General features: G+C 45.4%; 2 protein-coding genes across 2 annotated transcripts in view; one reads left to right on the forward strand and one right to left on the reverse strand.

Annotated features, from left to right (window-relative positions):
• CNTRL (centriolin) overlaps positions 1-11,729 on the forward strand; it is a 29,397-nt gene extending 17,668 nt beyond the window's left edge. The window contains exons 23-42 of the mRNA XM_034067858.1: positions 34-344; positions 664-872; positions 1,049-1,241; positions 1,619-1,749; positions 1,887-2,027; positions 2,143-2,269; positions 2,742-2,906; positions 3,246-3,405; positions 4,089-4,204; positions 5,220-5,437; positions 5,839-5,996; positions 6,223-6,296; positions 6,560-6,748; positions 7,637-7,862; positions 8,155-8,360; positions 8,651-8,791; positions 9,187-9,453; positions 9,557-9,619; positions 10,176-10,379; positions 10,873-11,729. Of these exons, the coding sequence (XP_033923749.1) occupies positions 34-344; positions 664-872; positions 1,049-1,241; positions 1,619-1,749; positions 1,887-2,027; positions 2,143-2,269; positions 2,742-2,906; positions 3,246-3,405; positions 4,089-4,204; positions 5,220-5,437; positions 5,839-5,996; positions 6,223-6,296; positions 6,560-6,748; positions 7,637-7,862; positions 8,155-8,360; positions 8,651-8,791; positions 9,187-9,453; positions 9,557-9,619; positions 10,176-10,379; positions 10,873-10,971 (3,398 nt within the window). The 3' untranslated portion in view covers positions 10,972-11,729. The remainder of the gene's footprint in view (positions 1-33; positions 345-663; positions 873-1,048; positions 1,242-1,618; positions 1,750-1,886; positions 2,028-2,142; positions 2,270-2,741; positions 2,907-3,245; positions 3,406-4,088; positions 4,205-5,219; positions 5,438-5,838; positions 5,997-6,222; positions 6,297-6,559; positions 6,749-7,636; positions 7,863-8,154; positions 8,361-8,650; positions 8,792-9,186; positions 9,454-9,556; positions 9,620-10,175; positions 10,380-10,872) is intronic.
• Positions 11,730-12,663: 934 nt separating this feature from the next.
• Positions 12,664-27,968, reverse strand: RAB14 (RAB14, member RAS oncogene family). The gene is made up of 8 exons (XM_005146297.4): positions 27,756-27,968; positions 20,541-20,599; positions 19,189-19,242; positions 17,564-17,741; positions 16,624-16,690; positions 15,625-15,712; positions 15,286-15,316; positions 12,664-14,671 (listed from the first exon to the last, which is right to left on the reverse strand). The coding sequence occupies exons 2-8, from the start codon at positions 20,590-20,592 to the stop codon at positions 14,494-14,496; spliced, it is 648 nt and encodes a 215-aa protein (XP_005146354.1). The 5' UTR covers positions 20,593-20,599; positions 27,756-27,968; the 3' UTR covers positions 12,664-14,493.
• Positions 27,969-27,978: the final 10 nt, after the last annotated feature.

Raw genomic sequence — 27,978 nt, forward strand, 5'->3', positions numbered from 1 at the left:
TGGAAAATTGATTTTTTTTTTCTTTCTTAAAAGATAAAAGAGCAAAAGAAGAAAGTGAAGGAAAGGAAGAAACTCGTGTTCCTAATGACCCCCCCTTTGTACCACCCCCTGGTGCAGTTATTTACACAGTCCTTCCAGATGGTGCCCCTGTACCTCAGGGAACTGTGGTCTATGGCCCTCCTCCTGCAGCGGCAAGTGGAAGCTCAGTCACTCCTGGATCTGTTATCTATGGACCACCTCCTGTGGGAGCTCAGGTTGTTTATGGCCCTCTTCCTCCAACCTTCACTGTGCCACTCATTCCCGTTGGAGTGCTTCACTGCAATGTGCCTGAACACCACGATTTGGTAAGATACAGAGCTGTGAGCTGCAGGATTAACAACAGGCAGCAGACTTATAAATGGATGAGATATATCTTTTAACATACACTTTCTCTAAAAAATAGAAATGCAGAATCCAAAGCTCTCATTTTCACAAGTTACATCAGTCCAGTTTATAATAAAAAAGTCCCTGCTGGGAAGGTTATGGATCTGAGTGAATTTGCTGATGAGAACTCTCTACCTTCCATGCTAATAGTCTGTTTTTTTCTCTCTGTAGCTGCTGCTGTGTCTGAGGACCGAATTAGAAAATAGGTCTTAATTTTGTTGTTCTTTTTCCTGTATGTAGGAGAGTGAAGTCTCAAGGCTAGAAGACACTGTTTATTACTTAAAGACTCGGAAATACAAAGATAAATGGTCAGAAGCAGCAGAGCATAAATACAATAAAGAGATGGAAAGATTGCTTCAAAATGTTGAGAAACTTCTGCATGAAAGGGAAGAGTTGGAATGTGAAGTAGCAGGGCTACAACAAGCAGCTCAGAAACATAATAAACGCAAGTAAGAACATTGCCCTGGAATGCATTTCAAGTAGCCACATGGAAATACCTTTTTTCCCCAATATAAGTCAATTTTGATTCATTTACAGTTAATGTAAAGGGACTGGCATTTCCAAGAGGCACTGTGCCTGTGGTATTTTGTATTTTAATTCCATGCCTTTCTTGCTGACCTTGTAGGGACTTTATTGAAGGGTACACAGACAACCTTATTGCAGAACTGCAGTTAGAAAAGACTCTGAAACATCATGAAGATATTGCAGATGAAATTGAATGCATAGAGAAAACCCTTCTGAAGCGACGAGCAGAGCTTAGAGAAGCAGACAGGCTACTCTCAGAAGCTGAAGTGGAACTTGAGAGCACACAAGGGAAAGTAAGTAAAACCATAACTCTAAAGTGCAGAAGAATTTGCATGTTGGGTTAAGATTGTTTTAAGCAGAGGATTTTTGTTTGTTTAAGCAGTTTATTTTCACTTGGATAATCTGAAGCCTTTTAAAATGCTTCTGTATGAAAATAAGTTGTTGGATAACCTATGCTAAAAGGTTTCAGTCTTTGCCAAAGAGGAGGAAGTTTTTCTGCTCTAGACAAGAGAGGAGAAAAGATCCTACTTTGTTATGGAGAGGGACAAAGCTCAGATGGAGTGTCCAGGCCAGGAGGAGGTCATCTTTAGATGGCTAACCTGCAAGTTATGGATGTGGAAAGCATAAGATGGGAGTGTATTGTCTCAATAATCTTCATTTTTTGCTCTAGACTAAAGACACTATGCAGAAGTACAATCATGCCAAACAGCATTTGTCCTGTACTGAAGCTGAGGCAAAAGAGCTGGAGAGAAGGGCTCAGGAAATGGCCACTAAACTTGTGAAAGCAGACCAGCAGTTAAGGTACATTTACACTGCTCTTGTGAATTGGTGTCGAATGGGGAGGAAAAGAACAAGATTCTTTCAAATATCAAGATGGTGCCTGTGGATAGGGAGAGCTGTTAAAATGTTACCACAAAAAGGCATAAATGCTTCTTTAGGTTATTACAGGCAGATACAAGAGATTTAGAACAGCATAAGAGGGAACAAGAAAGTATTTTGAAGGAAATCGACAGAATGGTGACTGCAAGACACTCTGAGTTCCAGTCATTAAACCAGAAGATAGAAATACTAACTGAGAGGTGAGCATTCTTCATTTACCATAAACTGTATTAGATAAAATAAAGATATTCTCCTCCAATTACTGCCTAAGGTATTTTTGTTTCTTCTGAGTCATGTTTTTATTCTCACTGTCAGTCTTCAGAAGCTTCAAGGAGATATTCAAGTTGCAGAAGGTAACGAAGGACATCACCTCCAGATCCTTACAGAAGTAGAAACCCTTCTTCAGGGCAAGAAAACTGAACTGGGAAGAGTGAAAGATCAGGTAAGGCTCATCTTGACTAACTGGACTTTCAGTTTTGTTTGTGGTAACAGCTGAGAAGAGTCTTAAGTTCTGAACTGCCTTATCTGAAGAATTTAATTCTTACATTTATTTTAATGTTGATAATTTGAGTTCTCCTTGTTTTGTGTCATAAATATGCTGCTGATCTCACTGGCATTTCTGCATAACCATTGCTGCAGAGTTAGTTCTCTGTGACAATCCTCACTGCATTTTAGAATAAGAAAATTAACTCTCTGAGGTACAGGACTGTGCTGCCCAGCTCAGAACTTAGTTTTTAGTATTGGCTTTATTATACAGCTTTAGCAAATGAGGCTTATTGATGGGATCCTTACATATTATGCAGTTCAAGTAAACCTCTGGCAGGGAACAGTGCACCACAGTTGTTCTTGTGATGTGTGTAGCTACAGAAATAACAGCCTCCAGATGCTTCTTCTGTTTAACTCCTACATTGTAGATCACTGCTCAGCAGCAAGAGCTCTTGTTTCTGGAGGAACAGTTAAAGCAAAGAAGAGAAGAGCTCCATGTCCTTCAGGACTGTATTTCTCAAAAGAAAGGTGACCTCAAAGAAGCTCTTCGAGATGGAGAGACTGAAGCAAATGAAAAACTACGCCAAATACAGGTAACTTTTCTAAAGGACTTCTCAGTTCATTGTATCTCTGTGGAGCAGCAAAAGAAGTATCAGAAACATCCCATAAAGTTTCCAGCAAATGAAGTGTTATGGTCACGCTTGGAGATCAAAATGTTTGCAAGGTTACTGTAAATAGTCAATGAGCAGGACTTTAACCTAAATATTATGTATCTTTTGTTTGCTTACACATTAACTGTAACTATGAACTGTGGATTAAATTGACGAGAATATTGCTGACAGACTTTTATTTTATAAACCTCTTTTTAAAGGAAAACTTTATTTAAAATGGCAAATAATGACATTCCTTGTGACACTGATCTGTTTCCACAGGAAATAAAACTGCTTCTGGAAAAGCTTCACGTTGAGAGGGAAGAACTGGATGTGCAGATTAATGAGAAAAGAGCACAGCTTTCCTTCATAAGAAAGGATATTGGAAACGAGGAAGAAAATCTTCAAGGAGTACTTGGGCAAGTTACCAAGCATAAGATGGGTAAGTCCCTGGCCCTATTAGACACTGTTTTGTGCAGACTGGAAAGAAATACTCTGAGCTTCTGGTTGTAACATCACTGCAGTGTTCTCTTCCTTGCTCCTTCTAAACCACTGTGATTTCCATAGTTCACACAGCGCTGGTAGATGCCATTTGCTCAAGCCTTGTCCTGCTTTGTGCTTGGGGTGGGAGTTCTTCATGCCAGAGAAGCGTGAACAAATCTGTTGTCAGGACTGATCAGTGAAGTTCACACTCGAGCCCTGTGTGGTCAGGAGGCATCAACTCATAGTGCTGCATTCATGGAAGAAGAATTAGACACTGGGATGTGTGGGGAAGTGTAGAAACCTCCTTCCATGCAGTTACATCCTGTTGGATTGTGGGAAGTACAAGCAGCAGCAGTTTGCAGCTTGTGTATTTTTTCTGGAATACCTTCTCATTGTTAATCAACCACATACTCTGTCCCACACAAACTCCCTAAGGAATAGGAAAAGCAGGAGACCTACCAGCAACTTGCTGGTAGAACAGCATCAGATGTAATACCTGGTGTGACTAACACAGCAATTGAAAACATGCAGAGTTCTGACAGGGATGGTAGCAGTCCCTTGATAGTTCCTTGGTGCCTGCTTTGCAAATAGAATACATTTGATGTGCTTGTAATAACCTTTTATTTCTCTTACCTTTACTAGAACTGAAACATGTTCTGGAAATGCTGGAGCTTGAAAACAATGAACTTCGAGGCTTGAAACTACAACATGACCAAAAGGTCAATGAGCTAGAAAAGACTCAAGTTGCAGTTCTAGAAGTAAGTATTTCTTGTGTAGCTCAACTTGTCAGTGGAAGAAGAGTTCTGCATATTCTGTGGATCTGTTCTGGATAACAAGAGTCCCTACACTTCTAAATCAGTCAGTTTCTAATCTGATTTCAGCTTATCACAGAAAAGTCTGCTTAGGCCCTTTAAAATACTGTGATTTTTTTAGTGCATATGAGGGAGAAAGAACAAAAAGGCAGAAGGCTCTTTTGTGGCTGTGGAATGATGAATACTATTTTTTTAGCATTAGCTTGCAAAGTCTTTTCATCTGGATTCTATCCGTGTCCTCACTTGCACGGAGTACATATGGAAAACTGTTACTAACTCAGCTGGATGATATTCTTTACCATTAAAAGGTATTTTAGCCCAGCTAGTCTCTTCTCTTTTTGATGATTAAAAGACTGACATTGAGCTTTGCTACCAGTGGGTGGAGAGAGCTCTCAGTAGCTACAGGATTGTTAGCTCAGAGTCAGGGATAGCCTTTCTTTACTCAGTTGTGCAATTTCAGAAGGACTAATGTGCTTGTCCAGAGAGTGTTTATAAGCTTATATAAGCAAATAGTACCTGCTGCTTTTACTTCTAAATGACTTTATCTCTTCCCTTTGTGCTCTCCCTGTGAAGAACAGGAAGAGAAGGGAATATTACTCCACTTTACAGTGGTCATCTTGCTACATTGCCTGAGCATCTTGCAGCCATTCTTTCAAAACCCCTGCCATAAAGGGATATGCTACTCTTACGGGTGGGAGAAAATAATGTTTAAATGAGGATTGAACAAAGAATTGGATCCCTGTCTCCCAGTCCTCCTGCTCATACTCACCATAACCTTTATCATAAATACACTGAAATTAATCTGGCATTTAAAGCACTTACAACGCAGTAGTTCCAGAGGGTACTCAAGCCTGTTTGTCATCTCTGTGAATGAAAGGTTTTAAACTGCTGCAGCTACAGATGTTGTTAACTTGTTCTAGTTCTTGACCTTATGTGTTGTTCTCCGTGCCTTCTTTTGTAGGAGAAGTTAAAACTGGAGAATATGCAGAGATTATTCCAGTGTCAGCAAGGGGAAGTAGCTTGGCAGGAACAACTGCTCGAGAAAGACCGTCAGGAAAATGAACATCTGGTTTCTCAAATGCGCACTCTGCAAAACAGCATTGAGGCTCTGCATAAAGAAAAGGAAAAGCTGGAGGAAGAGTGTCACGGTTTGGAAAAGAAGTTGTCACAAACCAGAAGGTGGGGGAATATTTTTTGCTGCAAAGCTCAGAAGGGATGGGAAGTGCCTTGAATGTCTATCATAATTAAAGCTAAAGCTATAACTTTGAGGTGCCCAATTGTACAGAATGTGCTGTTTTCTTGTATGCTGTGGAGGTTTTATTTTAAGCATGTCTACAGCAGACTTACAGCAGATACTCAGCCATGGAGCTGATGAGTGCAACAGCATTTGTTATGCCATGGCAGTGCAGTGAGAAGTGTTATGAAAAGCAGGATGTTGGGACTTGGAACAGGAAAGTTGTCTCACTGTGACTACCAGGTAGTGTCTGCTTGAGCTGAGAGAACTACTGAAATGCAGCTGGTTTCTGGAGTGCTCACCAAGTGCTTCCAACAAACCAAGAGCATGTGTTCACATTTTACAGAGACTTGGCTGCTACTGAAGAGAGCAGCAGGACTGCATTGTCCAGTGTAGAACAAATGGAATCGGATGTTAAGAACCTGCAGCAGGAGGTGGATCTGCTGAACAAACAGAAAAAATCACTGTCTGCAGACATTACTGCTGCACAGAAGGATCTTCAAGGTAAAGATCAACTTCTGGTTTTAAGCTGTAATACATTTTAAGAGAAACTGTGTTAAAAGACACACTTTGACTATACTGAATGATATTAAATCTATCCAACATGCTCAGATATCTACAGGCAGAATCGTTTCTCTATTTTCCATTCCTCCTTTCTGAGCTGATCTCCCTGCCTGGGCATTTACTGCACTTTGCTGATGGAAATCTCTGTCACCAAATATTTTTATAGATAAAACAGAACAACTGGAAACACTGAAAGGAGAATTAACTGACTGCAGGCAACAGCTTCAACAAGCAGAACAGGTTAGTTTTAGTGATTATGTACTTCTTTTCATGTATTGGTGTGCAGGAAGGAGGGAGAAGATACTTTAACCCCTCCCCAAATAAGCAGCATCTTCTGTGTGGGTCCTATTGTGCTAATTCTCTCCGTAGCTGGTTTAAATGGACAGTAATCTGCACTGGGATTAGGGGTTATCTGTTATATTCTGTCAATGCAAGCCTTTTAGCCAGAGCTGTTACTCTTCCCAGCTAGTTTTGTCACCTGATTTTATGTCTTTATATTGCAGGACTTGAAAACTAACACAAGGCATCAGGATGAGTTGCTTAGAGAGCAGGCAACCCTGAAAGAAGATATCCTGCAGTATGTAAGGAAACGTAAGGATTGCCAAGAGAGACAGAAAAAGAGGGAGACCCAATTGCAGCAGCTCCAGAAGGAGATTGAAGAGAAGGAAATAGAACTAACCAAACAAGAAGCGGTAATGGCCCTGCTGACTTGTCTCTTTCTCCTGACCTCTAAAACCAGGCAGTTTACAAATAACAGCAGTGCTTTAAGAAACATGAAGCCTCATTTGCAGAGGAATAGCAGCAAACAAAAAGCTTCAACATTCAGTTATGCTTTAGTGAAAACTAGGGTGTCCCAAGGAAGGACCTTGTCTTCCTTCTGGGCAGGGTCACACTGATACCAAGACTGCTGTGCAGTCAGCAGTGTCCATGGAGTGCAGGAAGGGCAGGGTGAAGGCCCTGCAATGTTGTGTCTTGGCTGCTGGTGAGGAGATGGATTAGGATGGAGTCTTTGTAACTCGCTTCTGTCAGCAGCCAGGATGCAGCAGCTGCATGTATACAGTTCAGAGAGCTTCTCATGCTGTTGATTTCTCTTGTGAGATGAGGAGGCTATGGACAGTACCTGCAATAATACAGTGGACTGCAACTGAAACTAATCCCAGTTCAACTCCAGCTGTGTTCCCTAATGCCAAAACTAGGCAGAAGGAAGTTCAGGGCTGCTTTACCCTGAAGTTTTCTTTTGGTTTTGAGTGGATCACTATTGGCCACAAGCTTTTATTTTCTCTCCTATGGTATTTCTGTGCAAAGCCCATCAGCTGTTGATGAAAAGTTGGGCTTGATCATATATTCCTGTAGTAAAATTAACTGAAGCTGGCTGAGCAGTTTCAACAAAGCATCAACCAAAAGAAGAACTGAGGGAGCTATATAAATAAGAAAGGCAAGAGAAACATAAAACTTGTCAGGAGGGAATGTTCAACTACAGTGCTTCCCAATTTAAGCTGCTTCTGCTTCTGTAACATCTTTTGGTGATGGTATCGGTTTTCATGGAGCTGGTACTAGTGAGGTGCTGTTTTTGTTGGCAGATTCTTCATCGCCTCAAGCAAAACTCAGAGCGTGAAGGGAAGAAGCTGGAAGAATGTACTGCTAAAGTGAAGGATCAGAAAATCCTGCTGGAAAAGGAGCTGACACAGCACCAAGTGAAACTGGAGCAGGCAATAGCAAAAGTCCGGCTGGCAGAGGAGAACCTCGGGCTGCTGGAAAAGGAGGAGTCCCGATGTGCAGGACTTGAAGAAGCTGTCAGGAAAAGCAGTAAGAGTCATTGCACAAGTAAATTGTTACCATCCAGGGGCTCTGAACGTAATGAAACCAACAGGTATTTGTGTAATCTCACTTGGTTTCTAATGGAGCACATGGATTGACTCCTGATCTTGGTCAGAGAACAGAAATACTAAAGCCAGCCCTGTTGTGTCCCCTCTCGCCTTGTGTCAGTGTTTGTACCACTGCTGCTCAGCAGATTGTGTGTCTCAGACATGTCTGATATGATGTCAAGATACTGAACATCTCTGCTAATGAGGATTGTTTTTAACAATGTTCATTGCAGAACATCAGCTCGCAGAAAACGAATTTCAATTGCAACAAAAAACCAGAGAAATACAGTCTCTGCAGAAAGAACTGGAGGTCTCCAGGTCTGAGCTGAACCATCTCCAAGATCAGGTAGCATCAGAGAGGAGAAAGGCAGGGAAGAAAATCTTGAGTCTGAAAGAAGCAATGCAAATGCAAAGGATGCAGTTTGAAAGAAGACTGCAGGTAAGTCCTGGCTCAGGGAGAATGGGCATTCGGGTTGTTTTTAAACAGCAAAATGATAGAACACCCATTTTATCATAGGAGGAACAAAGTGATGCGTTAACTTCATGACTAGACAGAACTCAGGGCAACCACACTCGGGTGTTTCTAGATTGTGCTGCAGAATCACCTCTGGTTACTTCTATTTAATGCTGTTTCTATCCCCCAACTTCAAGTTGTGTTCTGTGGGTTCTCCTGCCTCAGTGTGCTCTGGTGGATGCTCACAGTAAAAAGATCTTTCTGCATTTTCCTAGGAACAAAAGCATGAAAACAACTGTTTGCAGAGTGATGCAGCAACTGCTGAACAAATAGCACATGGCAACTGGGAGCGAGCCAAGCGCCTTACTACGGACCTTGACCAGATCCAATGGGACTACAGGGATCTCCAGTCCCAGGTATAACTGAGTAGCCGAGTACAGGTGGGTTTGAGGGAAAGCCTGCTTGTCACACAAGTTTATAGTGTACTGGTTTTGATTCTCCTCCTCTCTGCTGTATCACAGTTGGCTTCAGCCAGGTATTAGGACTCCTGCTCCTGCTTACATTAGGGTTTGGTTATAGGAACTTGGCATAACTGGAGTAATAACTTACACAAATCACAACTGGTACCAATGGCACTTACAACTTGTTAGTGCCAGCCTGGGCCAGCAGTTGCTTCTTTTGATACTTTAGTATAAAAAGGTGACCACATGTTATCTGACTCCTGTACTTTAATAAAGCCTTTATAAATTGTTTCTAAGTCCTTTATAAATGTGTTTGTAAACCACAGTGGTGATGCTGTTCTGTGGCGTAGGTGAAAGCTCAAGACCTGGAAGACAGACAAAGAGAGATGGAGAATGCAGCAGCATTACTTAAACTGGAGGTTGAAGATGAAATCAGGGCAGGGTTTAAATCTTCAAGCCCATCTTCTCTAGAACCATTGGACAATTCAGAAGCCTCTTCTGAAGCAGAGGGAAGGCTGCAGCATGAATGCGACACCTCAGAGGGTCTGTTTGCTGCTGCTGACAAGAGACTTTTCTCACTGGAGGAGAAGCTGAACCTGTCTAAAGTCTTCTTAATGGTAAAGCACTTTCAGGAAGTATCTGCTGCCCGTGTGCAGCTCTTGCTGCTCTGTGGTACCTGGAGCTGTCGTGCTCATTCCTGAACGTGCTTGTTCCCAACAGGATGAACAGTGGCGTGGGGAGGCTCTCCGAGAGAAGCTGCAGCAGCACGAGGACCGGCTGAAGGTGGCTCATCCCATCTCCCTGTCCCACTAACTCCTCCCTTAGGTCTCCCCATAACCCACATGAAGATCCTTCTCCCACACCAGCAGAGCAGCTGTGGGCCCCCGACAGAGCTACTGAGTGCCTCTGGGTGGGAGCAGTAAGCGAGAGCCTGGCACCTGTGTGCTGTAGCAAGAGGAGTAATTTTAATTAACAGTTAATTGGGTTTTTGAGTATTCCAACAAGATTCCCTCATTTACATCATGCTGTGGTCTATTGGCAATGGGGCTAATGCCAGTTCAGGAGCACCCACAATCAATACAAGTACAGGGGGTGGCCCAGTTCAGCTGGAGCATACTCGTTGCTCTCTCTTTGGGCAGTTAATGACAAAGGCTCTGGAAATGGAGCTGCTTGCTCACTTGGGAGAACTATTACATTTGCAATCCCCTGCTATCTGTGTACGGGTTGGGACTCTCAGTGCCACCTTCCCTAGGGCTTGGCTTGAAGGTCATCAGCCTTCTTAAATACAGACGTGAAAATGACACTGCCTGGGAATAAACAGAAGCAATGATTGCTTTAGGCTCGGCTCCGGCAGTGCATGTCCAAGCAAGTGGAAGTGTTAATCAGAGGGAAGCAGCAAACCGAGGGCACCCTTCACAGCTTGAGGCGCCAGGTTGATGCACTGGATGACCTCGTCAGCAGCACTGCTTCAGATTCACTGTTCCCAGCCCAGAGCTCGAGCCTGGGACCTCCACAGGATGCTCTGAAGCTGACAAAGCCTCAGGTAATGCTCTGCTCTGTGCAGGAATTGTGGGTTTGGGCCTATCACAGGTATATGTTCATGGCCTTCAGAGGCACAGTGGAAGGGTTCTGAAGGTGAGGGTGATTGTACTGTACCTTTATTAACTCTGGCAGTAGCCAGCTTGTCTGAGAAGGGTAAGTGCTATACAGAATCATATATGTTTGGGTTGGAAGGGACCTTAAAGCTCCTCCAGCTCCAACCCCTGCCAGGGCAGGGACACCTTCCACTGGAGCAGCTGCTCCAAGCCCCTGTGTCCAACCTGGCCTTGAGCACTGCCAGGGATGGGGCAGCCACAGTTTCTCTGGGCACCCTGTGCCAGCGCCTCAGCACCCTCAGGGAAGAGCTTCTGCCTCAGAGCTCAGCTCAGTCTCCCCTCGGGCAGGTTAAGGCCATTTTCTTGTTTTGTTTCTTAACCATTGTCTCTGTCCTCACTGAAGACATTGCTTTATTCCTCTTGCCCTGCTGCCTTCTCCAGGCTGCTCTGACAACGCTCCCCCGGGGCCCCAGGAGGGCTGCAGGACTCCCCACAGTGGCACAGACAACACATTCCTGCTCTCCAGGAGCATCCCAGTGAAGCCCAGAGGTGAGGTGGGAACTTCACCCAGTCACGAGTGGCCTGAAGGTTGAAGCTAGTAAGTGGTGACAGCCCCAAGGCAGATGTGGGCTCTCACACAGTGCTGGCCCTTACCTGAGGGCATTCCTGCAGTTGGGATCCTCATGGTTGATGCTGGTTGGGCTCTTGGAGGTGTATTTTCACCAGCTGTGGGTGAGAGCTGCTGAGAGGTGAGCTCTGACAGGACATGGAGAAACCATTGTGCTGTTGACCAGCTGCAGTGGAAGGCTGCTGCCACCCTTGGTCTTTCAGCAGTGCTTCCTGCTTTTAAGAGGTGTACAGCCCAGCACCCAAACCTGTTACAGTGAGTTATGCTACCAGCCTGGTACCCAGTGTTCCTGTGTAATGGTTTAAGTTAAAAACCCCTTTCTTCAAGGGCTGCCCTACAGCAAAAGAGCAGGAGCTGGGTCTGTGGGACAGCTGGGATGACACCTTCACACTTCTACCTCCCTGCTCTGCGAAGCCTGGTGTGAAAAGGCATTTGCCAGTGTGGGCTGCAGGGCCCTCTCTCCACTGTGAAGTTTTTGTACGAGTCAATAACAGAGCTTTATGTATATAAGTTGAGGGTTTAAACTGTTTTAAATGTATGCAAAACACCACCTATTTTGGTGCAGGTACCTTTCAAAAGCTTGTAACAGGGACAGTTGTCACTTACCTGTTGTCCAACACATGGATGTCTTAAATGAGTGCTTCCTTAAAATAAACTTCAATGACTGACACTTGCTGTTACCTGGGGGTGGCTGGTGGTGGTTTGCTGTTGTTTCCATGGGTTGAAGCTGCAGCACAGGCTCTTAGAACAGCAGTAACGTTCCAGCACTGCAGAAAAGTGAAACTTGTCCAAAGTCGGTGTTTCTGCCCCTGTAACTGTGCTCCTGGCTTGTAAGCATTCGGTTACAGTTCATCCTCTGGAGGCTTCGCAGCATCACTTCTGAAGCATATGCCCGTGGTGAGTGGTTTCACAGGGTTCCAAGCAGCTTGCTCTGTTAGCAGTGAGAGAAGCACATGTAAAGCCTTACAGCAGCAGCATGAGCAGCTCTGAAACACAGGGCTCTGCTCTCCCAGGCACATCCTGTCCCCCCTCTACCCCTTGCCTCTCCCCCAAGCCTCATCCCTCCTTTCCCTCCAGACAGGGCTGGAACTCATCCTCAGTCCTGCCTTCTCATCCACATGATCCCTGTGGATCTTTGCTATGCAGCAAGAAGGGATCACACTGCACTGGGGACTAAACAGCACAACAGTGCTCTGGGTGCTTGGGCTGGCCTCAGCCCTGGCCTGTCACACCGTGAACAGCCTGGGCTCCAGCACTCCTCTTTGGAAAAGCCTGTGGAGCTTTTCCCACTTAGAACATACACCATTGCCACAAGGAATTTTCACACTCCTCATCCCCTGATGAAGGAATCACATTATAGAACCCTGGAACAGCTTGGGGTGGAAAGGGCCTTAAACACATCCAGCTCCAACCCCTGCCACAGGCAGGGACACCTTCCCCTGGAGCAGCTGCTCCAAGCCCCATCCAACCCAGCCTTGAGGAAGCTGCTGTCCTCAAGCCCTGTGCCCTGGATGGGACATCACCTCAGGCTGATACCAGGGAACCACCCTTCAAGTCACAGCCCAAGCAGAGAGGGCCAGAGGAAATAACAGAGGCGAGGGCCGTTTATCTAGATACAGGTACTTTATTTACAAATATTTAGATTAATAGCATCGTTACATCAAATGAGGAGTACAGCAGTCCAACAGCTCCTTTCTGTGACAGAAACAATGAGACCTACTGTAACTGGGAGGACAGGTATTGCACCTCAGCAAGCTGGAGTCATTACAACATCTACTTCACAGCAGCAGCAGGTCGTGGTCCCTGGGTGAACCCTTTGTGGTGCAGCCTTGGCTGAAGCAGGATGTGAGCTGTAGATCCTGAACATACCCATCTACTTAAGAGTATTAGTTAAAAAAAGGACTAACCAGACAAAACAAAGGGACAGTGCACAAGTTACCCAAATCCTATTGTCTGCACATTCCAGTTTTGGCTTTGATTTAACATTGACTGTACAATACTCTGGTACCACGGGTTACTTACAAGTCTGAACATTGTAGTTTTAGTGTCTAGGGAGGGATTTTAAGACTACTCTGTATTTTAAACCCTGCACCATTGGACATGTGACCATGGTTAAGCACAGGCCCCTGCCCTTTTCAAACCAAGCGTGGTGCTTCCCAAGTGCAGCTTCACGCAGGCTGCACGTGCAGCCACAGTGAAGCCATGTGTAGCTCAGCAACAGCCTCAGGTGCACGGTCACCACCTGACACCTCCCTTTGATACAGCATTACAGGTTGTGCACCCCGTGAAGGATGGACTCAAAGGCTCAAGAAGCCCAAGTCTTACAGAAACCCTCACATGGGCCTGGTAAAAATACAACAGTAGCTCCAAATCCCATGAGAGCACCGGTGCTGCTGCAGCCCAGGCCAGGCTCTGACCACTGCAGGAGTTACAGGTAGAGAAGCGCAGGATGTGCGAGAGCAGCTGCCTCAGCACAGGGCACGAGGCAGGCGACAGCCCAGCAATGCAAAACGCTTATCCCAAGAGCTAAGCGGGGTTTAGCGCGCTGCTGATTGCACACGACGGGGTTTAACCAACACCACAGTGCAAAGATGAGACACGGATCCCACTAGTGTTAATGTCTGCATGGGGACTCGAGCTGCCCCGGCCGTGGGTGACACCAGGGATGAGGCCTGTGTTAGTGAGCGGCACTCGGCGCTAACGTGGTCACACACAGCTCGTACTGTACAAATGGGGGGTTTCTTACATACTGTTCTAGTGCCAGTAATCAGTTTTTCTTCATTAAAATCATATACACAGGATGTATTTAACTGTTAGCTCAGTTCCTTCAAATTTTATACATATTTACGTTCGGTTAACAAATGGAAAGGAGAAAAGAGGCAGAAAACCGACGTCAAGCTCCGAGCACGTGTCCCTGTGCACGCTGCGGCGCCAGCCCGCCCCGACCCCACACACACCACAGGGACATCCTCCAACAGAAGCACATTGTTACCCAGCCCCTCGCTACCATCGGCAGTTGTTTCACAGCAAAAAACTCATCCTTTACTACAGACAGCTCTAAACGGTCAGAGGTGGGGGAGAAAGGCCAAAGAACCATCAAATGAAACCGTACAAGACAAAGCCCTGCGAGAGTGTGAAATCAGGAGTCCAGCATCAGTGCTCGGTTTAAATTAGGTATCGGTGACACTATCACAAGGACAATCAAGGAAAAAAAAACTTCTAGATTTACCATGCAGGAGAGGTTTTATTACTCTACTTGCCTTTGATAACCTGATTACATCTAACGTTGTTTAGCAGTTTAGTACTGTGTTAAACTTGTCTCAAGAGTTTAATTAAACCCAGTAGGATGTACAGAAGACAGGGCAGCAGTCAAAAGCACCGCTCCCGACAGACAGAGGTGAAGGGTCAGAAATGGAGCCAGGGAACGGAGGTCACTAGCAGCCGCAGCCTTCTCTCTGGGGCTGGGGTTCACTGGTTAGCCGCCCGCCCTGCGGAGCCGATGGCTTGTGCTGTACACCCGATTCTGCAGCGTTCAGATCCAGGCTTCCGTCCTGGATGTTCTGGTAGATTTTCTTGGCAGCCTCCAGGAAGGCATCCTCGACGTTCTCTCCGCTATGAAGAGAGCAGCAGGAGTTACTCAGGTGGGGCAGGATGGGGAGGCAGTTGGCTACAAGCACCCTGCTGGGATATGCCTGTCCCTTGGCATGCAAAAACAGCTTTTGGTACCTAAAGCAGATGCCTCACTGAGTCTCAACCCATCCTGGGACAGCCTTCAGTAGGCTGCCCAGGTTCCCTAGCCATTAAACCTACTGGGACTAGCCAGGAGGAAGAAACACATTCCCAAACACTAACAAGCAAAAATCAGCATGGAGCCACCCATGCAGCTGTGTGGCTGCAAGCTCAGGAGCCACTGTAAATCACATCCTTTTCAAGGGTTCCATTCCAAGAGTGCCAGCTGGAGACACATTTACTGGTGTCACTGGAGACCCGATCCCTGTACTCCAGCAGCTCCCCAGCCAACGCAGCCTGTCCCAGGTCTGGTGCAGACTCCTGTCAGCTACCAAAGGGACTGGGGCCACTCTAAGAGAACTCAGAGCCAGTGGTCTGTTGGGTTTGCACTTGTAGATCCCTGCTACACCTAAACTATAACTGTCCTTAGTCATAACCAATATAATCCTCTTGAACTGATCACATCTGAATCACAGTTGCAGACAAAGGTAACTTACGTTTTTGCACTTGCTTCAAGGAACAATAAACCTGTTTAGAAACAGAGGTTCAGCAGTCAATGCATAGTATGCTCCAAACAGCCCTAAACCAGCCACACTGCAACCTCCAGATAACATGCAAGACACTGTTTTAGCACTAAACAGTCTTTCATGACTAAGTTAAGGCATCAACACACAAGCTGATTCCTAGAACTAAGCACAGTTACAGTTAAGCCAGACTGAGGCACAGCAGAAGTCTGCACATACAATTACATTACTTTGGAAGCATAAGCTTGCTGAGGAGTCACTTTAACATCACTGTCCTGTAGGAAATATAACAGCTCAAGAGAAAACACACACCATTTTCTTCAGCAAATTGTTTGGCTTCTTCATATGTGACATCCCTCTGTGCTTCCAGATCTGCTTTGTTTCCTATGAGGATTATCACCTGGTTCAGAAGAGAGAGAATTAGTCTGGGAAGAAACTGATGAGCTTGTCACTACCATGCTCAGGATTCAGGCAAAACCCCAGACAGAAACACACAGAAGTGTTCCACAGCAGAACATGCACCTTCAGAACACTGCTCCAGTAGTGCCCCCTCTATAAAGCTTGATCAGCAGCTCCTGCCATTGCTTTCTGCTGCTTTAGGCTGCTCTCATGAGAGGAGGTCCTAAAAAGCAGCAGCTCTACAGCCCCACTGTGTCCTGGTGAGAGCTGTGCTCTGAACCACTTCCTGCACTTGTTTAAGCATCTTAATCCAGCCAGAACTTTCCCAAGTTCTCTTTCATCACAGCAGAGTCTTCCCATGAGCCTGGTGCTGAAGTGTTTGAGGAGCACTTGGAGGAAGACTTCAGTGAACAACAGTTACAGCGGTCTGGGCAACAGCTCTGTGGTACAGTCAGAGACAGAGAAGCCTTTCCAACCCCAGGTTCTCCAGAAGTCCTGGCCAACTTCTGCCAAAGATCCCATTTCCTTTCCAATCTAAGGACACATCATTCACCTCCTTACCACCATAAAGCAAGAAGTGGTAATGAAAGTTAAGGTTTGTCCCCATTCAATCACAGTTTTGCCTCCAACTGCTGAGAACAGGCTCCTGAACAGTGAGAAACACAAGACTTTGAGAAGAAACCAGGGCTTTCCTGCACAGCAGCCTGGCTTTTGCTCTGGGTACAGTAAGGAAGAGTCACTGGTACACTGCAAAATGGGACATGAGAGTGACTGGAGCTAAAGTAGCTGAGCAACCACAGGCAGCTTATTTCAGAGAGCCCTGCTACCACTGCAGATGCTTTGGCCCAAGCCCTACATCTCTTGCTTGGAGAGCAGCAATACTGTTTTCAAGTCAAATATAGCCCAACTTACAGTATTTGGATTGGTGAGGTTCCTTGCATCTGTCAGCCAGCTGCTTAAGTGATTATACGTACTTCTTCTGCAAGGAGTCAAGGAGAATGGTTTTAGCCACAGTATCTTTTAACACAGCTAGTGCAACAGCTCAGCCAGCACCCACTGAACACACTGATGTCTGTCATCCCAATTCTGCCCCCCAGCCTCACGACAAACAAAGCTGCAGCATCTTGTATGCCCCTGGATCATGGTTGGAACATGCCAACTGCAAACCCCCTGAGCAACTCTGACAGCACAGCTGAGACCCCAACCCATGTGTCTGCCCTCACAAGGACAGGGTTTCTATTGTCTAGTACAGAACACACTAAAGGGTTTCCTGGCCAATACTCTCACAGAGCAGTGTGCAGTGAGCAGCTTTGGTAACAAACGGTGCACAAACTCATGTTTTACTCAAGATTTAAACAAACAGGAAATACACCTATACAAAGAATACCGAGAGCACCCCTAGACTGGACACGGATACAAGTAGAAGTATTTCATGTGGCACACCTAATTAATTATTCTTTTAGCAGGATCTTTAATTTTCACCTATAAGAAGAAGAGAGGATGGCTTCTGTACCAACACATTTTGTTAGAGAAATACAGCGTGAAGAGGGCAAGAGGTTGGACTGCTGCAACACTCTCATCTCCACACAGCCTCTTAAGCACATTTACATAGCCCAGATCCTCAGGCCTGTCAGCAGTGAAGCTTTCCAACAAAAGCAGCTCACGTAATTCCTTATGTGTCTTTTCCAGCTCTTTCAGTACTTCAAGCATTTACAAGTGCCTCCTTCACACATCAGGACACAAACCCATCCAGACTGAGTCCTTCAAGTGAAGGGGACAGACACGGTGTCTAAAGAGCTCCCCAGGCACACGCAGAGCTGCAGTATGAGACACGCCAGTCCAAGCACCTCACCTGGTGATGTCGTAGACCATGAGAGCTCCCGCGGCTCCTCTGTAGTAGCTCCGTGTGACAGCCCGGAACCTCTCTTGTCCTGCTGTATCCCAGATCTGTAGTTTAATTTTTTGGCCACTAACTTCAATTATTCTTGTGCCAAATTCAACACCAATTGTGTGGGGACAATCTGCCATAACTGCCGTGGAAAATAAAGAGCAAAGATCAGATCTTTCTAGCACAAGGTCTCCTTGTACCATCACCACTTTTCAGTTACCTTGACTAGATCCTTCAGTCTCTAGGAAAGCGTTTTTACAGCTGCAGTACCCAAACTATATCATTCCAGAAGTACTTCCTGAACTTCATTTTAATGGTTATGGAATTCCTTGCCTTCTCTGCTGCATCTATACTGGTGCTGTCTGGCCGTACCCATCATACGGTATCGAGTCAGCTGATTCTCAGCCTACCCAAGTTCATTGTTTCAGTGCAGCAGGAAAAGATAAGTCTTTATGAATGACCAAGATACAGTTAAAAGTCTGTAGGACAGCTTCAAAACCAAATATCCAAGTTGTTCCAGACATGGTAGTAGCATGACTGTCCACAGGTAAAGGCCAGTCTCATAAGTAGCTATCATCACAGCAAATCAAACCTTTAAAGGCATCTTTCTAAACAACAGACTCATCTTAATAAGCTCATCTTTAAGAAAGATGAAGAAATGCAGGATGAGTAACTATCCAAGCTACCTACAGTTAGTGACAGTGTTGTAGTAGAGGTGTTTGTCATGACAGTCTGGTTGTACTGCTTCAGCTTAATGCTGACTAAGGACAAGACAAACGGTCATCAAGAGCTTGGCCATAAGCAAAACAGTATTTAAGGAATTGACTGAATGGGAATTTGAATTCAAAGCAACTGTTAAAGAATTCTATTTCTACTAGAAACCAGAAACAGTGTGAATTGTAGCTCCTACCCACTTACTTTGACATCAAGGAGCACAGGGCAGAGACTGACTTTGTATTAATAAATACCCACAGGCTCAGCCCCCGAGTGTGAGCGACATGGGATGCCAGAGAGGTAACAGCCACTGCAAGCACCAACACAAGAGGCATGAGGAATTGAAGCTAATTCTTAATTAGTGATGATAGCACAGATGAAAAACACTGCAGGTGAGTCAGACTGGAGTAAGTGTTAAACACCAGCACACAGGTCATGAGCCACAGCAGCTACAGAGAATGACAGGGCTGCTTAAGTCTGCAACAGAGTGAGAGAAAAGGGAATCTGTTTCTTTTTGAAGCCATTAACAGCACTAACAACCTCCACTGCTTGTATGGAAGCTACACCAATACTGAAAACATGCACCTTTCAGACAGGAAACTTCACTTGGGTCAGAATTCCCCAAAAACCCAAACCAGACACAGTCTTTCCCCTCATCACAAGCAGGACTGACTGAAGCAACAGTTTTGCCTCTAATACATCAACATTTTGTTACTACATCTACAGGAATCAAAACAAATGTAAGCAAGTACAAAGCAAAGCCACACAGATGAAGGCAGACACCACATCGAGCTCATGCACCATGGAAGCAAAGAGGCAGGAAAGAGGGATGAAGTGTACCAGTGAGAATAAATACAGTGAACTGAAATACTCACACTTCTTTTCTGTAAATTGATGAAGCAAACAGGACTTTCCTACACCCATGTCCCCTGTTACAGAAAGAATAGTTAAGGCTGACACCACATCATCGTTGCAAAAAGCACATTTCCTTCATCCTACACAAGGAATGGTACAGAGACAGGCAGACCCTTCCTTGGGTCTAGCAGGTGATGTTTGTACTTGGTCTCAGACCTTAAATTCATCAACTTTTGCACTGGCTTTGGTAACAGGGTTGCAAGCAAGGATGGAGCAGACAACTCAAGGACAATTCAATCTGAATCACTGATTTTACAACTGTATTTCACAAGGTTATGAGAAGCAAACCTGTACAACACTGAAATCACACCTTTTGAGTGATTACCATGCTCCCATCTCACTTGCAATTGCTAGTCAAGACATCAAAACCACCGACAACCAACCAGAACACACCAAGAAATTGCTTCACTTCCACTTGCACACTTGCACAATGCCAGCAGGGAGGAAGAGCAAGAGCTGTTAAGAAGCAAGGCTGAGGCTGTCACAGCAGCCTGAGTTACAAACTATTACAAGACTGCAGATCACTTACACCTACACAAGGGCATTAAGAATTAAACAATGAACAGCAAGACCAGTTCTTCCAGGAGAATTAATGCAATCAAGTCCCTGGCTGTAAACAGCCAAGGAAGGTGCAGCTAAAAGCTACATTTAAACACAAACACGCAGACTGACAGAGGGTTGAAGCCTGTCTGAAGCAATGGATTCCAATTATCACTTGCGATGGATTCCAATTATCACTTGTGTCTTCAGCACAGATTCTAAAACCTTTGAGGCTAATGATGCAGAGGGAAGGTGCTATACAGCAAACCTGAACCAACAACAGCCAGCTGTGTTAACTCCCATTCAAGATTTTCCCCCTTTCAAATTGAGTTAGCAATTTTTTTTCCAAATATAAACTGTATTTTGATAGGGAGCATATATATGTATGTTTTTAGGATGCTTTTTTGTAGTGCTATGGAGAGGGACAAGTGTTATGGCTCTGACAGGGAAGTTGTTCGAGAATATTGAAGTACATTACGTTAAGAACAGTTACTTTGAATAGTAACACAGGCACTGGTACTTGCCCTCCTCCCAAGTCACCTCCAGCTCTGTGGCATACAAAGGTATTTGCTGTTACATTGTCACCCGCTCAAGCTTTAGAGCAAGCAAGGTGATACCTGTGAGGGACTGAGGATGGACAATTAACTGGAAGAACCACTCCTATACAGCAAGTAACAACAGAAGTCACCAAGAGCACAACCCCAGGGTTGGGAGGAAGGCTGTCATGCATGTACACATCAACATAAACAGGTATGAGCCCAGCAGTACTTACCAATAATGATGTACTTAAAGATGTAGGAATAGTTGTAAGGTGCAGTTGCCATTGTGGCACTAAAACAGAAAACAGAACACATCAGAACTGCTACTTGTTCACCAAACTCAACCCAATTCATTCACTGTAGTTCACATAAGCAAACCAACCCTCCCTTCCCCTTCCTGCCCCCACAACTACACTTTCACTCACAGTTCAGGTTTTGGTACTTCCCCACAGTCACCAAATTAGTGTCATTTGTCAAGACTCCCACATCACTAGCCCTGAACCCCTGCCAGTCCGGCCTCTAAGTTGAAACATGCTCAAACACCCAACATATTAACTGAAAAGAAAATCTGACTCCAAAAGTAAAGTCTGAAGAGGTTTAACAATACCAACAATTTGGGACTATTACTTCACTGATGAGGCTTGCAAAAGGAGCGAAGGGAAGAGTGCAGCTTGCATCAAAAAGCTAACTACAGGAAAGAATGCTGTAGCATCCTTAGCTGGCCTCAGACTGCTACATGCCCATGTCAAAGAAGCTCTAGAAGCCACAAATCAGATGTTCAGGAAGTTAGTTAACATCTCTGTGGCTTCGTCAGCACCGCAGTCTGCAGTAAGGCTTAGAAGGTTCTCTTTTTTAAGAGAGAGTCAAAATTAGATTGGGGTAAGCACTTCCAATATGCCGGAGTTTCCTATGCTTTCCTACGTGTAGGAGGAATCACAACTGTCTTCAGCTGCATAAACCTACGAGGAGCAATAGCTGACTTACCAATGGGTATGTCAGTTAACCAGGATTACAAATCTGCACAGGCCAGATCTTGCCAGTTACCATAGAGGATGCAAAACACCTCCTTTTGTCCCAGGTTTTAAGTTAAAGCAGGCACAGTGGGATCAGTTAAGCAAGTGGAAAATTTCTAGTGGGAATTCACCATTTCCTTCCCTGCTCCTGCGTGGCAGCAGGCCAGCCCTGAGAAAGCTATGGAAGTTCTTATGAGGAACACTGCTTTAGCCTAGGAAGATTTTCAGTCAGTCATGTGGCATTCACATGAGAAACGCAACCAGGGCTGCAAGGGAATAAACAGCCAGGAAAGCTCACAAGCCTCTAACTTTTGGTAAAGCAAATTATTGTTTCCACAGCCACAGTTAATCCACAATAGTGAGCCACAGCCACCAGCAAGGTGACTGACAGCAAACCTCATGGCAGCACACAGCCACCACTGCACAGCAGAGGTTTAAAGCAAAGGCTCTTATCTAGCCCTTGAAGGAACCACACCAGCAGGAGGTTGGGACGGGTTTGCTGGGTGCCAGGCGCTGACCTGTGCCTCCGACACAGTTGGCTCAGGATATGGAAACTCTCAACTCCTTCTATCCCAAGCAAAGCATCCATGCTCAGTCCTATATATACACATGCAGGTCTATAAACCCAAGTTTAAGACAGTAAGCAAAGGACGGTTTTGGACCATAATTCTTGTATATGCTGGTAAGACACAATTCCACACCAAGTGCTGCACAAGTTGCAAGAACAGTCGTGTCAATCAAGCTAATTTTAGAGGAAACTTCTGCCCTAGCAGAGGGAATCTCCCACAGCCACCCCTCACCACCTTTGTCCTCCTCAGCCTCTGTCAAACCACCACAGAGTGAACAGACCATCTCTTATCACTGTACTAGGTAAGAATTCACATCCATGGCTGGAAACACACTGCTCTTTACCAAGCAAGCCAGCAACCTGCCTGCCTTATTGCCTGGAAGATTCCAGAGTTACAGTATCAGCTCCAATATATGCACTGATTATTTTCAACACCAGCAAATTAAAACAAGTAACTGCTCCATAGAGAGCTCAAAATTAATGTGTCACTGTGGAAACACCCAATACTTCACATTTTCTGAATCTATCTTCACACATTATGCTCTTCCTCTTCTCAGCATGTCCCAATAGCAGCAACATTCAAACCAAGCATCTTGTGATCCAATGCATTTTGTTCTTCACTTGCCATTTACTTTCTAAGTAAAGCTGGAGGATTGTGTTCACAGCTCCATTCAGTCTGGTACCAAGGTAGAGAACCACTCATGGGGCTATGAATGTGTCCTACAGAAGCCCAGGTGACCCTCCCTTGCTTCACAAAGTCCCTAAGGTGGCTGAGGAATGCTGAGGACCCAGAAATACTCAGTTTCCTGTTCCCAAGCACATGACTTTAAGATTGCTGTATGTAACAAGTGAAAGGAACGTGCCCCACCTCCAAGCCTGCAAGTACCATCACTGGAAGGTGAAGACTCTTTGTCTTTTAAGAATGGACAAACTGGGAACTCTGTTCAGGCTACATCACGAACTGAATTTGAAGTCTCTCAGCTAGAATCTTTACTGCTAAATATACATGTTTGACTGGTTTTGCTTGCTAAGGCATGTCAATTCTCACTCTAACTATGCTCTTTCAATGTAAAAGAACTGTCACTGCTTTGCAACATATGCATCAAAATCAGTTTCAGCTTCAGAGTGAGTTGGAAAATCAAATCCTGTGCTTGGCAACAGAAACGGGTGGGAAGGGAGGACTAACTTCAAGCCAATTCTCATAGCTACAACTTCACCCTTATTCTTGCAGCAACATTAGGCCCCTAAAGAAGGTGAGAGATACCACACAGCCCACTGTGTGCAGCCAGACCTAACACACAGTGGCCATAGCTTGGAGAAACGGCTCACTGACAGCAACACTGACAGAGAAATTAACCTGTATGTGAGCCTAGGCCTCCTCTTAAGTCCCACAGAGCTCCCAGTTACTCACTGGGTCTGACAGACACAAGCACTGAGAGCTTGTGGCAGCACAGATGCTCAATTTAAACACAATTTCTGGAGTTAAACTGTAAAAATCAAGCAACACTTTGGGATTACATTCATTCCAAGGGTCACATTATAGGAAAGATTTTGAGATACTCTATAAATTATTACTAAAGGTCAGGATTCTTTTCTGGAGAGCAGATGACTTTAAACCCTCCCAACCACAAAACAACAAGCTTTTAAACACTCAAATTCCAATAAGGATTAGCAGGAATTCCAACTGGACTAAGATTTTGGAATAAAACTGATATTCTAGAAGAACTCTGTGTTGAAGTGGAAATACAAGCTAAACACAGAGGCCATGTGGACCATTCAGTCTCAGAAACATGACAATCTCAGCATTTACTGCAGAAGGAAGGCAGGCAAGAACAGTGCACAAGAGGATTCAGTAAACACAAAAACATTAGCTACATGTTAATGCAAGGAGCTAATACATTGACAGCACCACCATCCATACAATCTGCAGCTCTACCTCCACTTCACAGCCCTCTGTTCCAGGTGTGTGAATCTGAATAATCCCAATATGGGAGGCTGGGGGTTTTCCTCTTGGGTGAGCCAAGAACTGCAGGACCGAGTTGCACACAAGCACACATAACTTACCTTTGGCCACTGCTGGCATTATACAATACAACAAAGTTAATCACCCATGAATTGACTGTTAACAGAAAGCAGGAGTCTGGAAGCCTGGTCTACCTGCCATCTTCCAGGAAAGTCCGCCAACTTGGAACAAGTTTTGGCTCCCTTCTGAGACAGAGGTAATGCTTCCCTAGAGCTTAGAGCAGGATTTCAGGGTGGCAACTAGCCAGAGGATCGTGCTTCACCATACACAGATTTCTGCCAGTTTCAAAGCATGGACAGTTAATTTCTGCATTACAGTTTGGACTGGAAATGCTACAGTGAACAGTGTCACCATAATCCATTTGCCACGTACTGACTTCTTCCTTGGAGGCTTTTCTAATTTATAAGAAGTTAAAGATGACCTCAATGAGATCTCCGTACACTTACTACTCCCCTAGTACACCTTGGCACTCCTCTAATCAACAAGCACTACACACGTATGTTGACATCTCACTGCAGCCTTATTTCCAGTACCAGCATACATCCATACAAGCTGAGATAAGGTCACTCTCAGCACACTGCCATAATGTTCTTTATCAGAACCCTGTAACTGTAAATATCACATCCACACCAGTTTTCGCGAGACAGTTTTGTGGGCAGTTCTTTCCAGCTCAACTCAAGGACACAGTCCGTTTTAAGTCTTCACTGGATATCATTTGCATAGAGAAATGTTCCAGCTTTATACTCAGCAAGAAGCAGGACTATTATTAGAGGAGACCACAAGCTGTACACACAGGTTTTGTTAGACACTGTGCAGTTAATACCATCAACTGGCCAGGCCACAGAGATACCACCTTGGGAAACAGCTACTGGCTTCAGACCGCCTTAAAAACACCTCACTCAACAGGCAGAGGACCAGCTTAGCCAGGCTGAGGCACTTTGCATTTCATCAGGCACTTGCTCTTTCAGTCATTCCTCAAGGACATGCAACAGGAAGGGATCCCACAGCTGAAGCCGGGGTCCTTTCTGTTAAAGGTAATGCAATCACATCATTCCTTTCATGAACTGAAACAACTTTTAAAGAGCTGTTAGTTTTTCCATTTGGAAGAAAATGTTAGTTGTGTATAGGGGGAAGAGGATGCAACCAAGAACTATTATTTAGAACAGCTCCTAAGACTCAACACACAACTAATAGGTGGCTCTCGTCCTTCCCAGGCCATGATCCTCCTCTTCCCTCCATGTTTATTTAGATGTTAATGAATAGCAAGCACTGAGAAGAGATCAATAAGGGGAGAAGAAGTAGGGAGATGCAGGATTGTTTCAGTTAATAATTGCACTATTCCCCTGACAAGACCTTTGTCAAACAAACACAACAATGTGGTCTGACTGGTACCTTACTCAAGGAGGCTGCTACAAATACAGTCTAATTGCTTCAGTTGTGGTCTTCCATAAAGATCACACCAACTGGAAGGTAATAAAGGTTATCAGTGAATACACCAGAGCAGTGGATTCCCTCAAGTCTGTTGTCCACAGCAAGCTATGAGGTCTGCTACAATTAAGTTTAATTGTGGTCCTCTGATTTCACCATTTAGGTCTTCCAGAAGATACAAACATCTCAGACCTCTCTAAGAGGATGGCCCCAGAGCCTCCTCTTATGTTTTTTATGTATGTTTTGCAGGCGTGTCTTTATAAAGCCCTCTCCTGAGACCAATCCCTGAGGATTCACATCAGCAGCCTGCTAGCAGCCCAATACTCTCACATCTGCCATCATTACTTGTTGCTGGCCAGTGCCTTACTCATTCTTGTGTTCTAGAGTCATCATCTTTAGCTTTCCCCATTTGGATTTCATTAGAGTATACAATTAGCCCAAGACAGTAAATGTGGCTGAACTGATCTTTGATCAGGCAGCGACCCAGCAAACTTCTTGTGATGTGCTGCTAAACATCACTTTGCATTTCCTCTTTATTCCCATGCCCAGCTACTCTTTCAGTGAAGGCAGATGAGGTCTGCAGGCCACCAGGCTCAGCCTAACCAGCTTCAGCTGCGCAGAGCCCTGTTCAAGCTGTTCTTGAAGAAATGTATCTGCTATGTTCTTTAATCATGTAAAACATCTTACCTCAGCCTGAGGCCTACTAAGTATTTCTAAAGACTTCACAGGCCTTCAATTCCTTTCCTATATGAGAACTTTGACTCTGTGTATTTTTAGATCAAGGCTATGTATCATACTATCATCGTGTTTTGATCTCCCTCCACAGCTATCCAGACATACACATGCTGTGCTGGTGAGCCTTTAAAGGTTTCACATCCTGCTCCATTCAGTTCCTCCATTTTGTTTCCTAAACTTCCTGCATTTTGATGCTCATTTCTCACTCACCACACCCCAGCTCATTAAATGTTGCATACCTGTCCCCATCAGCAAGAACACTTTCCCCCATGTCCATTCTCTCAGGCATAGTCCTTTATTCTTTTGTATGTCTTTGTTTATCCTATTTTTCCTCTTCCTATAACACAGTCTAACCTGTAGCCCATCTGCACTTGTAACAAGAGAACCAAGTTCCACAGATACCAGGTAAGTTTAGGGACAGTATATACAGAACCACAAGAGTTTTGTTGTCAGTCTAACAAATCAGAACAAGATGTCACTATCTGAAGTCCTCACCTTGGAGAGCACAAGTCACAAACACATTGTGGAACAGCACTAAATAAGGTTTATGTCCATTGTCTCAGAAAGATACAGCAAGATATGACCCAAGCATGAGCAAGTACCATCGTATGCACAGGATTAAACAAGTCATTTTAAAACACCTATTTACATTTTACATCTAGTACCTCCAGTCGAACAGGTCTGCTTTCAAACTGCTGTCCTTCACATTAGCTTTTTGTTATTCATAACATGGAAAACAGGAGCTTCTTTCTTCCATTCAGATTTGCAGCACTTTCAAATCCCTACAAGAAGCTAGCAAATGCCTTTTTAATCCATATTATGCTATATGATATTTAGGTATTAAGTCCTTCAGGGTTAGGGTTAAGCAAGGATAATTCAACACCATTTCCACTCAAGACAAAGTTATCCATGGACATTACCGAAACCTTAACAGCCTCTTGTAAACAGGCAACACACAACTGGGTTAAATAACAGAATCTGTCTCCTGTTTAACCTGAATTATCATTGACCAAAGAAAACAGACCACACATCCAGAATACTTCAGGTGCTTTCTCGAATAACAAGTGGCACTGCCCTCGGACCTCATGGAAGTTATTTTTCTGTCTAAGTTCACGACAGCGCTGGGCAGCATAAGAATCACAAGTACGGATGACACACAGTGTAACATGTATATACAGTAAACACCCTACAGGCAATTCCAATTCGTAAGGAGCACACACATATATACCATATATAAACCCGCATGAGTACTCGGTGGTGGCGTGTCACAGGAGTGTGCAGTGCAGAGAAGGCGGTGGCGACAAGCAGTGCAGCAGCGGCCTAGCTCCTGCCCCGCCAGCTCCGACCCCCTCAGCCCCAGCGGCCCCTTCGTCCTGCCCGCGGCCGGGAGCGGAGCGAGGGCGGTCAGAGCCGCCGAAGCCGGGGCCCGGCCCGCACGGCCCTCGGCGCCGGCAGCCGCACACCTCCGGGGAGCGCGGACCCGACTAGGCCCCGGCTCCGGGCAGCAGCAAGAGGAAGCGTCGTTCCCCAGGCCGGGAGGCGACCGGGAGCTTACCGCATCCCGCCGGTATGGGCGGAGCGCCCGTCCGAGTGGGACCTGCCGCTGACCGGACAGCGACGCGGGGCCTAGTGCTCCAGGCCCGGCCGGGCGGAGGGGTGCCCCTCCCCGGCTCCCCCGTACCTGTGCTCGGGCAGCGGGTGGCTGTGCAGCGTGGCTCTGTCGGCGGCAGCGGGGTTAGGCCCGCGGGCACTGCGGCGCTCGGTGCTTCGTGCTGGGCAGCGGCCGGGCCGGGTCTGCGCCGCTCTCCGGGGCTCCCTCAGGCGCGGCTCCGCTGACTCCACTGCGCCCCCATCACCCCCCTTACCCAAGATGGCGGCGCCCCTCGCACGGGGTTTCCCCTCCC

The sequence above is a fragment of the Melopsittacus undulatus genome, chromosome 11 (assembly GCF_012275295.1).
Source record: "Melopsittacus undulatus isolate bMelUnd1 chromosome 11, bMelUnd1.mat.Z, whole genome shotgun sequence".
In the NCBI taxonomy this organism is placed as follows: Eukaryota; Metazoa; Chordata; class Aves; order Psittaciformes; family Psittaculidae; genus Melopsittacus; species Melopsittacus undulatus.

Bases quoted from the DNA above. Each gene is read 5' to 3' on its own strand.
- RAB14 (XM_005146297.4), bottom strand. From the start codon at position 20,592: ATGGCAACTGCACCTTACAACTATTCCTACATCTTTAAGTACATCATT. The intron at 15,317-15,624 runs GTGTGTGTTTTC...GTTTCTAAACAG, and splicing joins ACAATTTGCTGAAGAAAATG to GTTTATTGTTCCTTGAAGCA. The intron at 14,672-15,285 runs GTAAGTTACCTT...CTCTCTTCATAG, and splicing joins CTTGAAGCAAGTGCAAAAAC to CGGAGAGAACGTCGAGGATG.